Source organism: Aquarana catesbeiana, linkage group LG02, assembly GCF_042186555.1.
Source record: "Aquarana catesbeiana isolate 2022-GZ linkage group LG02, ASM4218655v1, whole genome shotgun sequence".
Taxonomy (NCBI): Eukaryota; Metazoa; Chordata; class Amphibia; order Anura; family Ranidae; genus Aquarana; species Aquarana catesbeiana.
In genome coordinates, this window is record NC_133325.1 from 60659874 (window position 1) to 60678943 (window position 19070).

General features: G+C 43.0%; 1 protein-coding gene across 1 annotated transcript in view; it reads left to right on the top strand.

Annotated features, from left to right (window-relative positions):
* Positions 1-19070, top strand: part of LOC141126910 (putative N-acetylated-alpha-linked acidic dipeptidase) — a 127837-nt gene that overhangs the window by 45701 nt on the left and 63066 nt on the right. The window contains exons 4-6 of the mRNA XM_073612968.1: positions 644-745; positions 6209-6334; positions 15020-15206. Of these exons, the coding sequence (XP_073469069.1) occupies positions 644-745; positions 6209-6334; positions 15020-15206 (415 nt within the window). The remainder of the gene's footprint in view (positions 1-643; positions 746-6208; positions 6335-15019; positions 15207-19070) is intronic.

Consider the following 19070-nt stretch of genomic DNA (forward strand, 5'->3'; position numbering starts at 1 on the left):
GAATGCAGCAGTCTTTTTATTTTTTAATTCCTCATAGTTCTGTGGATGTGTATAAACTGTACGGCTACCTTTTGTAGCTTGTGGAGGGAGGGGGGCGGTGGCGGTTTGTAAAAATGCATCTCATCCCGTTTTTACTGCCCCCCCAGCCACAACAGTAAACAGACCTTACTGGTAGGATCATCAGGTGAAATAAAGGGTAAAAAGCCTAAAAAAAAAAAATAATTAGCCACTTAAGGGTCTTCCATATGTTTATGAGTAGAAATGTTCCTGCTAGAGCATCCTGACTTGTAAACATTGCTGGAATGTATGGTGTGATGTGAACTATTTGTTCAGACCAGTTTCAAACGGTCTTTCTTTTTCTATTTTAAATGTATATAACTTGGGTTTTTCCCCTGAATAAACTGAATATATTTTTGACCTCATCTTGTCTGTGGAGTCATTATTGGTTCCCGGAGCTCCGTTCGGGAGGTGCTCAGCCGTCCGGTTCTGAAAGTCCCCAACAACCACCACTAATAAGCTCCAATATATTGCTTTTTTTGCTTTGGGGTTTGATATACATACATTACGATAGGTGTAAAGTAAATCTATACCGCCTTGGTATGGTCTCTGACTCTTTCTGGTGTTTGTATTTGATCTTGCCTAGTTGTTCAACACCTCCTTGCGTGAACCTGATCCTCCTGGATATGAGAACATAACGAACGTTGTCCCTCCATACAATGCATACTCCGCCCCTGGAACCCCAGAGGTAAGCAGTTTTTTTTTTATTTGTATGATTCTATAGTTTAATATATTATATACAACTTCCATATTCCGTGGTACATAGGGCAGCCTCTACAGAATGATCCAACAATATTACGCTTTTGGGCTTCTCATTAACCTCTTCAGCCCCAGAAGGTCCCCCCCCCCTTCATGACCAGGCCATTTTTTTTGTGATACGGCACCTTAACTGACAATTACGCTGTCGTGTGACGCTGTACCCAAATAAAATTGATGTCCTTTTTTTCCCACAAATAGAGCTTTCTTTTGGTGGTATTTGATCACCTCTGTGGTTTTTATTTTTTGCGCTATAAACAAAAAAAGACAATTATGAAAAAAAAAATACAATATTTTTTACTTTCTGCTATAAAACACATCCAATACATTTTTCAAAAAAAATCTAATTTCTTCATCAATTTAGGCCAATATGTATTCTGCTACGTGTTTTTGGTAAAAAAAATCCCAGTAAGCATATATTGATTGGTTTGCGCAAAAGTTATAGCGTCTACAAACTATGCTATGTATTTATGGAATTAAAAAAAATGTTTTAATAGTAATGGCGGCGATCAGCTATTTTAAGCGGGATTGCGACGGACAAATCTGACACTAAGTGACACTTTTTGGGGACCAGTGACACCAATACAGTGATCAGTGCTAAAACAAATGCACTGTCACTGTACTAATGACACTGTCAGGGAAGGGGTTAACACCAGGGGCCATCAAAGGGATAAATGTGTTCCTAAGGAGTGCTTTCTATTTCTAACTGTGGGAGGTGCTTTGACTGGGAGAAGACAGAGATCCTGCTTAGCAGAAACACAAGATGTCCATCTTCCCCTCTGACAGAACAGCGATCTGCTTTGTTTACATAGGCAGACCGCCATGCTATCTGCCTCAGGAACAATCGGAGGGTCCCGGCGGACATCGGGTCCGCCGAACCCGCTGATTGGCTCGCGCTGTGTCCAATCACATCGGAAACGGGTCCCTGGTGGCGCTTGCACACGCCCCAGACCCGGAAATCGAAATCACGTACAGGTACGTGATTTCGTGCTGGAGGCCTGCCCTGCTGCAGTAAATGTACATGGGGAGGTCCGGAAGCGGTTTAAAATGGAATGTGTCAAAAGACAGCAGACCACTGTCCCCATCAGCTGCAACGGTGGAATTCCCTGCCCGCCCCCCAATGTAACAAAGGGGCTGGTGAGTTCACTAATATGGCCAAATTGGTCATTGACCAAACTCAGCTCAGCCTGAACCTTAGCTTATCCTTACGCTTTACCTTGTGATTTAAAGCTCATATAAAGTCTAGGCTTATTTTTACCTTATTTCACTTCCTGTGGAGACACATCAGGAAGAGAGAGGAAATCCCCACTTTCCACTTTTTTCATCCAAATTGGGATAACTCCTACGTTATATTTTTGTCCCCATTAACAAAGCATAACAAAAAATGTTTAACAATTGCTTTTTACTTTTTACTAAAAATCATTCCATGCTCTCCCTGCTTTGTAATTCGTGTTGGGCGAACGGTTCAGGCCGAGCAAAAGTTCAGCCCGAACATTGCTTTGCGGGGCACTCGGTGGGATGTTCGCCCGCCGAGCGCCTCACAATGCACTGCATGCTGCACAGTGCCTTCTAAGCCCTGAGTGCCACCAGTACCCCCTGCCAGTGCCACCTGCCATTGCCACCTGCCAGTGCCCACCAGTGCCACCTATCAATGACCATGAGTGCCACCTATCAATGCCCACAAGTGACACCTATCAATGCCCACCAGTGGTGCCAATCAGTGCCACCTAGCAGTGCTGCCTATCAGTGTAACTAACCAGTGCCGATCAGTGCCTATTATTGCCACCCATCAGTGCCCATTACTGCCACCTATCAGTGCCTATCACTGCCACCTATCAGTGCCTATCACTGCCACCTATCAGTGCCCACCAGTTCCACCTCATCAGCGTACATCAATGAAAGAGAAAAATGACCTGTTTGCAAAATTTTATAACAAACAATAAAATAAAAAAAAATAATTTTTTTTTTAATTCTGTCTTTTTACATTTTTTAACAAAAAGCTTTATTTGTGGGGAAAAAAATTATAAAAATTTCATTTGTGTACAGTGTAGCATGACCGTGCAATTGTCATTCAAAGTGTGACAGCGCTGAAAGCTGAAAATTGGTCTGGACAGGAGGGGGGTTTAAGTGCCCAGTAAGAAAGTGGGAAGGATATCTACAAGCTATCATATTTTATCTACAATTGGACTATGTTTCCTTTCCCTCTCCCTTTTTGTTTCACTTTTTTGCACATATTTTTATTTATACACTCAAAAGAGACTAGTGTTTATTACTTTTTGATACTTTGGATACACTTTATTATTGTGTAAAGGATTGTAAATAGAGGTATGGCGCTTCCTTGTGGAGTGTGTAAATGATATATAAAAAAGTGACTAATATGAAATATACCTTACACAAACGGTAATTAAATACTCAGAGTAAATGACCCCATGAATGGTAAGTCAAAAAACATGTGATAAGAAATGTGATAAAGACCCTTATTAATTTCATACACCTATGTATCACAGGTAATTCCGGAAAATAACCACTAGGTGCTGCTGCTAATACACTATGTAGCTGATGTGATGAATCCAGCATATACGTGTGCAAAAAAATGTGAATGACAGTGCAATCAATTCCAAAAAATTAAAAAATTATAAACACGAATGAGTTCAAAAATGTGTAAAAAACCTATACGCAATAAAAAACAAAAAAGCAAAAAAGTCTGTCACAAGTGGTACGTCCCAAACTATAAATAGCAGGAAAAGAAAAAAAAAAAAAAAGTTCCAAGAGCTTAGTGACTGTGGTGCCCTTATAGATGAAAATCCGTGACTTCTGTGCTCCCCTTTTGGCTCCCCACTCACCGGCTCCCACTACCCCTGCAGGGGTGACAGACACTTTAAGATCCCAATGCCGTCCTCTTGGCCGATATCCCGTGGTCACTGAGATAGGATGTCCTCTCTCCCAGGCGTTTCCAGGTTACCTCTTTATACCACGTCCAAGAAGGGAATCCCCAGAGAAATCCTCATAAGAAGAGATGCCACCTCATAGTGTAGTATAATTAAAACTTTAATAGCATAAAACTCCCCATATGGGAGAAAATAAAACCGTACTACACTATGGGTGAAGCCGAAAGCCAGGAAGTGCTTCACCGCAGCGTGCGGTCCAGCTGCGTTCCAGGCTCTCTCGCTCCGTACCCGGAAATGACGTAAGTGCGTAGCCCCGCCTTACGCGTTTCGTCATCGACGTTATCAAAGGCGGCGCCATCTTACTACACCTCACAGGTTATAAGGTAGGCGGACAAGCTGGATCCTCCCTTCTCCCGTCACTATAGGAATTTTGATTGGACAATCACTCCTAAAGCTCCTCCTCCCGGTACAGTCCCAATAGGAGAACCCAAATCAGATCCCTATGTCCCTAGGTCAAAAGATAATAGTATTTATTACGGACCCATGCATCTCCGCTGACCCTTACATAGATTGGCAGACATATTTCACGCAAAGTAATAGTAGCATCAAACATCTTATTAGTATATAATACAGGTTAAGTTCAGTTAGAAAAATCAGGTAAGCATATCGTATAGGCAAAATCCACAGTGGTGGGTTACGGTACTGCATGTTCTCCATCTTGCAAACCCAGTGCCTATCTTGTAAAAGTTAATATAAATAGAGTGAAAAACTGAGTCCCATTCAAGGTCTGTTTTTGTATAAAGGTAAAGGAAAGATATTAAGTGTTCATTACTATCTTTATGGGTATCCACCTCAGATCTCCAACCGTCAGAAGAAAAAGAATTTTTTGTATTTTACATCTGAGATTTGAAACCAAATGAAATTGGTGTTTCTGAGACCCTCTAAGCCGCTCGGAAAAAATTATAATTAAAAATATATACATAAGGACTAACTACCCCCTGCACTTTCCTTCAGGTCCCCCCCCCCTCTTTTCTCCTCCCTCCCCCCCCCCCTTGCCCCCTCTTTTCTTTTCTCCCTCCTTTTGGTACTTGTCCTAAGCGCAGAGATTTTGTGTTTTTGACACTTTATTATTGGATCACCTATCCTTGTACTGATCCGTTGGCCCAATTTTTTTGATGTCATTGTTATTGCACTGTTTTGCACATTGGGAAGTGAGATATTTGCATATTATTAGCACTTTATTATTAGCACTTTATATTTAAGTATTGTTTTAGAGTTATTGAGCGCTGCTTCACTATATTTTATATTTACTCAAAGGGGTTATTAGGACTGTCAGAGATATGCGTGACCATCAGTAACAATAGAAAGCTATTTTGTACATTGTATATTAACATTATACAGTAGTTGAGCCCCTGGAAGATCTACTTCCAGTGGCGGCCCGACCTGCATGTAGATTAGGGGTCCACATGCGTCTGACCCCTAATCTACATGCAGGGCACCAGACGCATGGATTCAAATGTGCTTTTTTTGTTTTTGTTTTTGTTTTTTTGGGGTTTTTTTTTTAGAAGCGTGTGATTAGAGCCAGAGGCTCTAATTGGCTTAAAAAAAAGGGTGGGCTTGGGGCACCGAGCACTGCCCCCTAAACCCACCCACATGTGTGATAATAGCGAATTAATATTCGCTATTGTCTTTCTGCTTCTCCTCCCGGACAATCAGAAAGCGGGTCGACACGATTAATCAAGAGGAGAAGCGATCGTATTGGCTGCAGAGGGAAGCAGGAGGTAAGCCGCTGAGGACGAAGCCTCTGCCATAGAGGAGGAGAAGCAAGGAGGAGCCAAAGCTACTAGATGTAAGGTAAGTGTGGGGCTGGTGGGGGGGACGGATGAGCAACCGGGGGGTGGGGGTTTAGGTGGCGACGGGTGTCTTATTTGCAGCCCCCTTCAAAATATACAGCATCAGCCGCCACTGTCTACTTCCATAGAGCCATTAGGCCTCAATTTCCCTTTAGTGCTTGAAGAATCTTCTATTTTAAATTAGAACTGTAGGCAAAACTTTTTTTTTTTTTTTTTGGATAAAGTAAGGGAGGCGAGATTCCCCTTCACTTCCTGTCCCATAGCCAAACAGGAAGTGAGAAGAAATCCCTGGAAATTAAGGAAATCCCTTGAGGACCCCCATTTTACCAGAACTAGTGTCCCCATTGGAAGATTTCCCCTCTATTACTTTTCTGGGGACAACCCAAAATTTGGTATTTTCTTCTACTTTCACTTTCAATGATAACGGTAAACAGGACAAATAGAAAGGGGGAATCTCCTAAACGAGGGGCTCAGACAGCAATACAAACTGACAGGGGTTCTAATCCCTCTCCACTCTATCCAAAACTGAAAAAAAAGTTTTGCCTTTAGTTATACTATAAGGCCTTGCAGAGTCAGGACAGACGATGGGTCCTACAGTCATTCCAGCCAATCACACCAATCTCAGAAGGGTCTTTTTTTTTTTTATCTCCACAGGGAGAACCTGTTTATGTCAATTATGGCCGAATAGAAGACTTTCACTATCTACAAAGAGTGTTAAACATCAGTGTTCGAGGAAAGATTGCTATTGCCAGATATGGAAGAATCTTTCGAGGAAATAAGGTGAGTAGCTCAAGTCATTATGTATCAGGCCGCTTGCACGCATGGCGTTTTCCCAGCTCTCCTGAATGCCTATTCCTCCTGGTAGCAGCGTTTTGTCAGAAAAAAAAAATCTTCGCGTTTAGGCGCGTCAAGCGTTTCAGTGTTAATTCATTTCATTGGCTGGAATAATAATTTGTTCTGGCCATTGAAATAAATTACTGCTCAAGTGCTCGACACGCTTTAGCGCTAACGCAACGTTTACACGCGTTAATTGTTTTTCTTGGACGCACTGGTAGTGGGATTTTTCCTGCCCCTAAAACGCCTAAGTGTGCATGGACACACAGGCTAACATGGAGGGGCCTTTAGAGGCAGAAAAAAGAATCGCCAGATGCTCCAAAAAGCAGAATTTTTTACGTTCAGTGTACTTTTTTTTTTATCAGTGAGTACGAGAAGTTCTGGGACATATAATGTGGAGAACAGCGGCGCTCATCTGAGTGCAGTATATTAAAATGATTAATGATGAATTTATTAAGATAAAAAATTTAAATAAGAATGAACTCGCAGGGTAAGGGTTAAAATGCCTAGTCACAAGAGGCGGGGGGCTCGCTGTGTCGTCCTGATCCAGATAGCCGGTGATGTGGGGTGCTGCTGCTGTCTCGCTAGCTGCAGGGGCTTCCAAGGCTCCGAGTTAAGCTGGCAGTCGTCTCCCCGTCGCCTGTTACGTCACTGGATGTGGGGCACAGGGCCAGCAGGCGCGCGCTCGGAGTATGTGTGCTCCTTCTTCAGGCTGTGATCAAGCTCTGGGACCCCTTAGATATGGGGCGGAAATGATGTCAGCTTGCGGGCGGACCGCCTCTTTGTCTCCTCCAGCCCTGTGAGCACCTCCAGCGGCCCAGATTTGCTATCATCGGCGGACCAGGACACCTATGTAGATTATTTTGCATGTGGCCAGATATGTACTGTGAGTTCCAACATTTTTTAAACTGCCCACTAGAAGGTGCTTTAATCCCTTTCTATATATATATATATATATATATATATATATATATATATATATATATATATATATATATATATATATATATATATATATATATATATATATATACACACACACAGGAGCGGTGGGGGAATTGCATGACATTCCTGTTCAAATCGCAGTGCCGCTTGCGCCCAATCATTTTATATTGAAGCGAAATTGCACTGCAAAGTATCAGTTTCGGTATCGGCAGCATTTGGGCAAATACCGATACTAGCGCAAATGCTTGGTACCGGCGCATCCTTAGTTCAGTGTGCTTATGGCCTTAAAGTGTATGTCTGGACAAAAAAATTAAAAGTGAAATATATTTGTGCAACACATGCACATTCCCTTATGTTTTCACTTTTTAAAAAACACTGCAAATACAGAAAAATACCTGACGATCCTGCCAGAAATCCACTGAGCTCCTAACTTTCCAGTGCAGTCTGCCTCTGCTGCACTAAAATCCCAAGCAGCGTTGTCGGCTCTGCCCAGATCAACACTTGGGACTACAGAACACCTTCCCCTTATGGTATGGAGGCAGGGCTCGTAACCTTGCTTGGGATTTCAGTGCCTATGCTGGAAACAGATTCCACAAGGGTGTGTTTGGCAAGGACGTACTTTGTAAATTCCCCCCCCAATTAGATCTTTATGTATTGATGGTGCTGGATAGTACTCCTCTTTGGAAGTTATGCAAACCACTTGTAGACCTTCCAGGGTTAGTTATGCCTCCTTTAGGACTGTGAAGAATCTTTGTACATGGTACCCCTCTAGGAGTAAGCTGGGGCAGTTTTAGAACACCTCTAATGCCCCGTACACACGATCGGAAATTCCGCCAGCAAAAGTCCGATGTGAGCTATTGGTCGGAAATTCCGACCGTGTGTATGCTCCATCGGACTTTTGCTGGCGGAATTTCCGCCAGCAAAAGATTGAGAGCAGGTTCTCTATTTTTCAGACTGAAAAAGTTCCTATCAGAAATTCCGATCGTCTGTAGCAATTCCGACTTGCAAAATTCCTACACCTGCTCGGGAACAATTTGACGCATGCTCGGAAGCATTGAACTTCATTTTCCCCGCTCGTCGTCGTGTTGTACGTCACCGCGTTCTTGACGGTCGGAAGTTCAGAGAACTTTTGTGTGACCGTGTGTATGCAAGGCAAGCTTGAGCGGAATCCCGTCGGAAAAGCCATCCAAGGTTTTTCCGACGGAAATTCCGATCATGCGTACGCGGCATTAGGATAATATGCAGTATATAGTCTTTTTTTTTAGACATGTGCAATTCATTAAGTTCTGAATTTGTTTTTTAACGAATTTCGACAAGTTCGTTAATTCGGATTTATCCGAATTAACCAAGACCCGTCTAACGAATTTTTCAGAATATTCGAAAAATCACAAGTTCGAAAATCTGAAAACCCAAAAATTTTAAAATCTGAAATAATAACTAACTAATAATAACTTAACAATTACTAATTATTAATTTATAGGTATTGGAATTTCCTTTCAAATTTGGCTGTTAGTGAATGTAACGAATACGAATTTATCCGAAGTTACGAATTATCCAAAATAACGAATGCCGTATCTAAATGAATGGAATGTAACGAATTAATAATAATAAATAACAATAATAATGATAAAAATGTTTTATTATTATTATTATTTATTATTAATTAGTTCCGTTCCATTTGTTTAGATGCAGCATTCGTTATTTCGGATAATTAGTAACTTTGGATAAATTTGTATTCGTTACATTCACTAACAGCCAAATTTGAATGAAAATTCCAACACCTATAATTTAATAGTTAATGTTATTCTTTGGAATTTTCGGATTTTCTTTAGTTACGAATTTTTGAATTTACGAATTGTGATCATAACGAATGACCCGAAAAACTAAAAAAAAAAAAAAAAAAAAAAAGGAATGAAACGGAAAACAAACACATTTTTCGGCAACGCACATGTCTAGTCTCTTTGATTTGTTCTTAGGCATGTGAACAAGAACAGCAACTAATCCTTCTGTGTGATTTTACAGCTTGTAATGACATATATACAGTATATTGGCATTTCTATATTTGCCTGTCTTCCTTATCTTCATTCTGCTTTGCAGTGAAAAACATTAATTCTACTTTTAGACCTCTTTCACACTGGAGCTGTGGCTGCGTTAGCGCTAAAGCTTGTTTTCTCTGCGCTTTAGCGCTGTTTAAGCGGCGCTCTTTCGGCCGCTCACGGGGCGCTTTGAACCCCAAAGAAGGGGTTCAAAAACACCTGTGTTGCGGCATTTCCTAAGCGTTTTTCAGGCGCTTTGGAAGCGCTAGTCATTTATTTCAATGGGCAGGGCGTTTTGGGAGCGCTGTACAGCGTTCCCAAAACGCCCTGCCCTTCGAAATAAATGACTAGCGCTTCCAAAGCGCCTGAAAAGCACTTCGGAAGCGCCGCAACACGCGTGTTTTTGAACCAAAAAGATGCTGCTTGCTGGACTTTTCGAAACGCCCCGCAAGCGCACCGCCCCAGTGTGAAAAGTCAAATGGGAGGCAGTTTTCAGGCGCTTTACAGGCGATATGTCTAGCTCTAAAACGCCTGAAAACCGCCTCAGTGTGAAAGGGGGTCTTACTGCTCTTTCTCACATTACACGTCTGACTCACTAACAACCATGCACCCCATGTGTGGCTGATATCACATCCGCATTTGTCAGGGTGCGTTTTGGCTCCTTCTAGTGGTTAATCTGCAAAAGGCTTTACCTATTACACTAACAAATATTGCCCTAGCATTTGAAAAAAAAAAAAATCTGAAAGTAGCAACAAAAAACTTTAGGCCGGGTTCACACTTGCGAATTTGATGTGGGTTCCCCCGCATCCAATTCACATAGCAGTAGATTGTGATTGGCTCTCTATGGACATACCTCCCAACATTTTATGATGGGAATAAGGGACACCTACTAGCAAACATATGTAGGCATAGGACACGCCCCCCTGCCACACCCCCTTAAAGGAGAATCAACCAAAAAAAAAAAGGTTTAATAAATCCACAAGTGCTTTTTTTTACCACTACTATTTCTTTATATTGGCTTTTAAAATGTAAAAATGCAGCAATTTAGAAATCAGATGAAAGGTTTAGCACTGGGGAAACACTTTTTGAAAGATAAAAAGTACATTTTTTATACAACTCTATAGATCAGACCAAAATGAGGGACAAATGAGGGGGAAAGAGGGACAGAGGGACATTGCTCCAAATCAGGGACAGTCCCTCGAAATCAGGGACAGTTCGGAGCCATGTATGGAGCCGGTTCACATATCTCCGCAGCAGCTCCGGTGCGAATTGCAGGAGTCCTGTGCGCCTTTTGGTCTGTTTCCCAAAATTCCGGCTGAAATTGGACTTGAAACGGTGATTGGAGACACACCGGACTCCTCCTCCTCCTGTGAGCCGCCTTGTTCTCCAGTGTGACCCCAGCCTTAAAGTGGACTGTCGGTCATTTTTTCAACTTTCCATCTATTAAATCTTCTTTTGCCCTTGTTGTCGCTTTATCTTTGGACAGTAAAACATTTTTTTTCTGCCAGTAAATACCTTATACAGCCCACTTCCTGTTTCTTGTCTGGTCATTAGCCTAGGCTTATGACATCATGCACAGCGCTCTCTCTCTCTCTCTCTCTCTCTCTCTCTCTCTCTCTCTCTCTCTCTCTCTCTCTCTCTCTCTCTCTCTCTCTCTCTCTCTCTCTCTCTCTCCTGAGAGTTTGCCAGGAAGGGAGGAGGGATGAGTCATAAGAGGGCCAATGAGAGTTGCAGAGCTGGAGGTGTGCCTCTGTGTGTCTGTGTTAATCCAGGAAGTGAACAGGCAGCAGCTTCAGCTGCCCACAGTTAAAATGGATGCAGCCAGACTGAGTGGAGGGAAATTTCTGCAGCATATTTGACAAGTACAGAATCACAGTATATAGAAATGAATATGTAAAGTGGTTGGAGGGAAGCTTCAGAATGGCAAAGATGTTTTTATTACAAATTATGTGAGCAGACTGCAGTTCCTCTTTAAAGATTAATTCATCTTTACTTACATTTGCCAAAAACTTCCCTGAGCCTCACAGTGTCCTCAATACAATAAAGGGGTATTAAACCCAAAAAATGTATATATTGCATCTTACCAATCATTAGATGCGGTGGCTGCAATTGTTTCTTTTTTCTAAGGCTTTTTTTCCCCTCAGTTTTCACCTGGTGATCTGGCCAGTTAACACACCTCTTGTATTAGAGTGCCCCCACACTGGATGAAGGAGCACAGGGGGCACAGCAAACAGCAGCATTATCAGTCTCGACAGAGGGGAGTGTTAGATATACTAGCAGATCTTAGATACACTAACAAATTGAAGCCAAACTCCAGCTAACACTTTATAAGCAATTACTGCAAGCCGTTGTTTTTTTCTCTTTTGGGATAAAGGTTTTGCATAAACAAATAAAAGTTGATTATTGTAAGCACCCCTCTTATGCCCCGTACACACGGTCGGACTTTGTTTGGACATTCCGACAACAAAATCCTAGGATATTGGCTCAAACTTGTCTTGCATACACACAGTCACACAAAGTTGTCAGAAAATCCGATCGTTCTGAACGCGGTGACGTACAACATGTACATCGGGACTATAAACGGGGTAGTGGCCAATAGCTTTCATCTCTTTATTTATTCTGAGCATGCGTGGCACTTTGTCCGTCGGATTTGTGTACACACAATCGGAATTTCCGACAACGGATTTTGTTGTCGGAAAATTTTACAGCCTGCTCTCAAACTTTGTGTGTCGGAAAATCCGATGGAAAATGTGTGATGGAGCCTACACACGGTCGGAATTTCCGACAACAAGGTCCTATCACACATTTTCCGTCAGAAAATCCGACCGTGTGTACGGGGCATTAGTGTTTAATGCATGGGTGCTAAACCTGTGGCCCGTGAGGCATTGCAAAACTGACAGTTACAAGCATGACTCTCAAAGGCTCAGGCATGATGGGACTTTTAGTTCTGCAACAGCTGGATGGGCGCAGGTTGAGCACCCATGGTTTAATGGTTTATCTCATCCCTATAACTTGATACATTTGCAAGAGAGCTTGTTCTTTTGAAAAACAACAGACTTACTGGCAGGATCACCAGATGAAAATAGAAGAAAGAAAGCCTAAAAAAAAAAAAGAAAACGAATGCAGCCACCACATCTAAGAATTGGTGAGCTGCAATATAATGTTTGATTTGGGTTTAATACCGCTGTAACATTCAGTGCTCTTGTTTTGTAAAAGAATGCATACTTTTTCAGATGCTCATTACATTGTCCTTCCCTCTCCATCCTGCAGATGGCGGGATGTACCAAGCACTGGATGCGCGGCCATGAAAACTAACAAGCACCCGCAGCTTCGTTCCCTACCCACGCATGTGTAGTCTGCTCTTCTTGGCGCAAAGGAAGCAAAGCATTTGGACGTTTCTGGGGCTGCACATCCAATACTCGGTACATCCTGCCATCAGCAGCATAGAGAAGGAAGGATAATGTAACAAGTGTCCGAGTAAATAAGGGGGAATAAAGACATTTTTGGTGCTACTTTCCAATTTTTAAATGCTATTTTTTTTTTTTTTACTATGTGTGTATATATATGTATACATTATTTCTCAGATTAGCCACTAGAAGGAGCCAAAACTCATATTCTGCCTCCCATCTGACAACTGCTGAGAGTCTTGTCAGACCGGTACTTGAAGAGACTATTTGTGGCACCACTTTTTATGGACATGACCCAGATTTCTACATTTGGTTATGAATTCATTTTAGTCCTTCTCCACTGCAATATAGGACGTTACTCATTGGTAGGGACTGGAGATCCCATCCCCATATTATATCCTTATTCATCCATTATTCCTCATCCATCTTTTTTCCAATATCATTATCCTATCCTATCAGGACTTGTTCACCATTTATGGACATTTATTTGTTATTAATATTTTATTTCTTTTTTTGATTGCACACAGTCATCTTTATGGACATTTGATACCATCCATTTGGTATATAGTAATTGAACTCACTGTTGAGGGAGTTGTCGGTCACTTATGTTTATGCACTTTTTACTGCACTTTACTCAGTTTTATATTGATTGCACTTCGTGCATTAGAGTGTTTTTTACTTATCACTGCGCGAGATCACTCTTTATATATTTTAACTGCTGAGATGTGATCCCAGCTGCACATGGAGTGCATGGTTTTTAGTGCGCCAATCAAGTTATAGACTTGAACTGTTTTTATGTTTTTACCGAGCAGAGCACTGCATGTTAATGTATTGAGGACACTGTATTGCGTAGGGAAGTATTTGGTATAAATATACGTAAAAGTGAAACTAACCCTTTAAGGTAAACACAACACTGCTATACCATTTTAAAATACAGTGGGACTTTAGATTGAGAGTAACGCGGTTTACGAGCGTTTCAAACTATTATACGAGCTATATTTTTTTAAAATCCGGACTCTCTTTGCCAGACTCGCCAGACGAGCAAGATTCAAGCCGTTAGGGTGTGCAGTACCGCCTTTGGCCCGAGGTGTGGGGGTGCCATTGACGCCCGGAGACGATTGGTTCCCGAGCGTCTCCGAGTGGTCTCCGAGTGTCCCTGAGTGTCTCCGAGCGCCTCTGAGTGGTCTCCGAGTGTTCCCGAGTGTCTCCGTGCATGTCCGAGTGGTCTCTGAGAGTTCCTGAGTGTCTCCGAGCATCTCTGAGTGTTCCCAAGTGTTTCCGAGCATCTCCGAGTGGTCAAGCGCCTCTGAGTGGTCTCAGAGTGTCTGAGTGTTCCTGAGTGTCTCCGAGCATCTCAGAGTGGTCTCCAAGCCTCTCATGCCACGTACACACGGTCGGACTTTTCGTCTACAAAAGTCCGACAGCCTGTCCGACAGACTTCCGGCGGACTTTCGGCGGACTTGCAGCAGACTTTCTAACGAACGGACTTGCCTACACACGACCACACAAAAGTCCGACGGATTCGTACGTGATGACGTACACCGGACTAAAATAAGGAAGTTCATAGCCAGTAGCCAATAGCTGCCCTAGCATGGGTTTTTGTCCGTCGGACTAGCACACAGACGAGCGGATTTCGGGGTCCGTCGTAGTTACGACGTAAAGATTTGAAGCATGTTTCAAATCTAAAGTCCGTCGGATTTGAGGCTGAAAAAGTCTGCTGAAAGTCCGGAGAAGCCCACACACGATTGGATTACCAGCCAGCTTTAGTCCGTCGGCGTCCGTTGTACTTTTGTAGACGAAAAGTCCGACCGTGTGTACGCGGCATCAGAGTGGTCTCCGAGCCTCTCAGAGTGGTCTCCGAGTGTTCCCGAGTGTCTCTGAGCATCTCTGAGTGGTCTCCAAGCGTCTCTGAGTGGTCTCCAAGCATTTCTGAGCGTCACCAAGTGTCTCCGAGTGTTTCCGAACGTCTCCGAGTGTTACTGAGGGTCTCCGTCGCCCCCGCACCTCTGGCCACATGCGGTACTGCATAGACAAGCAGTGGCTGTGGAATGGATTATGTGAGTCTCCATTATTTCCTATAGTGAAACTCACTTTGATATACAAGTGCATTGGATTACAGGCATTCTTCTGGAACGTATTATGCTTGCAAACCAAGGTATTACTGTTTTTATAATGCTTTCATTTAAAACAATGAATATATTTCTATTTGATTCTGACATGAAAGTGTAACAATGCTGTTCAAGGTTAAAAATGCAGAAGATGCAGGAGCCATTGGAATTATCTTGTACTCGGACCCGGCCGATTACTGCGCTCCTGGTGTTCCTCCCTATCCGGACGGCTGGAACTTGCCTGGCGGTGGAGCCCAGCGAGGGAATGTGCTGAACCTGAATGGGGCCGGGGACCCTCTAACTCCAGGTTATCCTGCTAAAGGTACATCCAGTCATCTTCTTAGCTGCATCTACATTTTCTATCAGTACATGGGAGATGTCGTTTTAGAAACTGGTGGTTGTCATTAGAGCTAATCAGCACCTAGTAGTAAAATGCCAAAATGAACTAAAACTGCATACAGCCTGTCCCCTGTGGAGTCTCGGTATGTGACGGGGTCAGTGGTATACGGCAGTGTGTATATACAGGGGGTCCCCGGGTTACAAACAAGACAGGGACTTTAGGTTTGTTCTTAAGTTGAATCTGTTTGTAAGTCGGAACAGGTACATTTTTAAGTGTAGCTCCAGCCAAAAAAACAATTTTTACATTTTTTGGATAACATAGGGAAGGGTTATCACCCCTGTAAGGTTTGTTTTGCTGTCTGTGCTCCTGTTCAGAAGATTTCATCTCACTTTCTGTCCCAATGAGAATTGGATTTTGAAAATGTTGGGTTGTTGTAGAAATAAGCCTTGGTGATAAATCATCAGTGGAGACTTCTTTTTCCCATATTAACTCTTACAGGAGAGAATTTCCCTTCCTAGGGGTAGATTTCCCCTCACTTCCTGTTGTCTCCTTCCGTTTGTAAGTAGGAGTCGTTTGTAAGTCGGATGTTTGTAACCCCGGGGACCGCCTGTAATATTATTCAGTTGTGTTGGTCAAGCTTCAGTTATGAAAATTTGATTTGTTGGTGCCTAGAGGTGGCAAAAGGGCACCTAGAATGACATAAATGTGCCACGTCCCATAAAGTGTATAGGATTTGCAATGTTTGAACAGATGGACTTTAACCACTTCAATACCGGACACTTATACACCTTCCTGCCCAGACCAATTTTCAGATTTCAGTACTGTCGCACTTTAAATGACAATTGCGCGGTCATCCATCACTGTACCCAAACAGAATTTTTATCATTTTTTTTTCCCACAAATAGAGCTTTCTTTTGGTGGTATTTATATCACCTGTGGGATTTTTATTTTTTGGTAAACAAATAAAAAAAAGACCAAAAATTTTGAAAAAAAAAATGTTTTTTTTTTTGTTTCTGTTACAAAACTTTGTAAATAAGTAAGTTTTCTCCTTCACTGATGGGCACTGATAAGGCGGCACTGATGGGCACTGATGGGCACTGATGAGCTGGCACTGATGATGGGCACTAATATGCGGCACTGATGGAGCACTGATAGGCGGCACTGATAGGTGGCATTGATATACAGCACTGATAGTACACATAGGTGGCACGGATGGGCACTGATAGGCGGCACGTATAGGCACTGATAGGCAGCACGTATGGGCACTAATAGGCGGCATGGATGGGCACTGATAGGCGGCATGGATGGGCACTGATAGGCGGCATGGATGGGCACTGATAAGTGGCACGGATGGGCACTGATAGGTGGCTTGGATGGGCACTGATAGGCAGCACGGATGGGCACTGATAGGCAGCACGGATGTACACTTATTGATGGTACGGATGGATGTCAATCAGTGCCAAACAATAATGCCTGCCAATCAGTGATGCCCATTGTGGGCACTCATTGGCATCCATTGTGGACACTGATTGGCATCCCTGGTGGTCTAGGGTGGCATACCTGGTGGTGGGCATCCCTGGTGGTCCAGCGTGGGCATCCTCATGGGTGCTGCGCTGGTAATCGATCAGCACAGACCCCCCTTGTCAGAGGAGCAACCGACTGGCTCTCTTCTACTCGCATCTGTCAGAAGCGAGTGAGGAAAAGCCGACCACCGGCTCTTCCTGTTTACATCGTGATCAACCGTGATTGGACGCGGCTAATCACGTGGTAAAGAGTCTCCGTCAGAGACTCTTTACCTAGATCAGTGTTGCGGTGTGTTGGACTGACACCCCGCAACAACGATCGCTGCAAAGCGCGCCCCCGGGGGCGCGCAGTGGCGCGCAGTGGCTTGATATCCTGCTGGACGTCACATGACACCCGGTCAGGATATTGAAACTACTTTGCCGACGTCATATTGCTATATGGTGGGCAGCAAGTGGTTAAAGACATGTAAATAATTTTTTTAGCAAAATGTATGTATTAATATATATATATATATATATATATATATATATCACGATATTGCAGTACATATATAACGTCAAACATAAAAGTTGGACTACTAGTGGTTCCTCTAATGTACAATCTAGATATCGTTTTAGAATACTAAAGATGCATCCACACGAGGATATCCTTCTTCGTTTGGGTTCCACTTCTCCATTCATTTAAAAACAGTTCTGCTCGACATGTTTCACCACTATATCCGTCGCTTCTTCAGGAGCTTGAATATTTCTATATAGAAAAAAAGTTTTAATAACAGTGTAATGTACGAAACAACTTACAAAATAAATAAAAGTAAAAACAAATTACTACACAAAATGCATTTGATGTGTGTTAAAAATATGTCTAAGCTCACTTGCGCTCTAGGTACCAGACAGCAAGACCTCCCCCCCAAGGAAAGAGGGGAACAAACAACCACCAGGGTCTCCAGAACCAGGAAGCAGCCACAATTAGCACATGAGTCGGGGTGTGGGGACATACAGGATGCTTCCTGGTTCTGGAGACCCTGGTGGTTATTTGTTCCCCTCCTTTTTTTTTTTTTTTTAATTTTGGCGCAGGGTTCCCCTTAAAATCCATACCTTTCAGTCTGGTATGGATTTTGAGGGGGACCCCCACGCCTTTTTTTTTTTTTTAAAATTTTGGCACGGGGTTCCCCTTAATATCCATACCAGACCTGAAGGGCCTGGTATGGAATTTGGGGGGACCCCCCTTTTTTTTTTTTTTTTAATATTGGTTCGAGGTTCCCCTGGGGGGGGAATCCCATGCTGTTTTTATCAATTAACTTTTATGTGTATTGCTGGGACCGCAGTAGTAGCCGCGAGTAGTTTTAAATTACTTTTTTTCCTTTAGAAATGTCATTTTGCTCTCGGACTGTTCTAAAAACAGGAAACATGCGCCACTTTACAGGCATACTATAGACATCCCCCCAGGTACGAAATTCAAAGGAATATTACACTTTTATTGTTTCACTTTAAGCATTATTAAAATCACTGCTCCCAAAAACTTTTTTTTGCATTGATCCATGTCCCCTGGGGCAGGACCCGGGTCCCCAAACACTTTTTAAGACAATAACTTGCATATAAGCCTTTAAAATGAGCACTTTTGATTTTTCATGGACCCATAGACTTTAACGGTGTTCGAACAAATTTTTTGCCTGTTCGCATGTTCTGCTGCAAACCGAACTGGGGGGTGTTCGGCTCATCCCTAAGAGCCCTTTCACACTGGGGCAGTTTGCAGGCGCTATTGCGCTAATAATAGCGCCTGCAAACCGACCCAAAAGTGTCGCTGCTTTGTCTCCAGTGTGAAAGCCCCGAGGGCTTTCACACTGGAGCGATGCGCTGGCAGGACGGTAAAAAAAGTCCTGCTAGCAGCATCTTCGGAGCGGTGAAGTGGTGAAGTAACGGAGTGTATACCGCTCCTTTACCACTCCTGGCCATTGAAATCAATGGGACGGCGCGGCTATACCGCCGGCAAAGCGCTTCTGCAGAGGCGCTTTGCGGTGGTATTTAACCCTATATAACCCTTTCCCTTTCTCGCTAATAATAGCGGTGTTTTACCGCCGACGCCGCCCCCTCCCCAGTGTGAAAGGGCTCTAATTGTCAAACAGTAAAACGATATCTAGTTTGAGATGAGTTTAGACTGAGAAGTTTAGAAGTAATAGTAGTGTTAATGTTAACAGGGATGTTGAAGTCACAGAGAATAATTGTGGGGGTTTCAGAAGAGAGAACGTAGGGTAGCCAGGCAGAGAAGTCATCAAGGAAGGTTGATACTGGTCAAGGGAGCCGGTAGATGACAGCAATTCTTAGG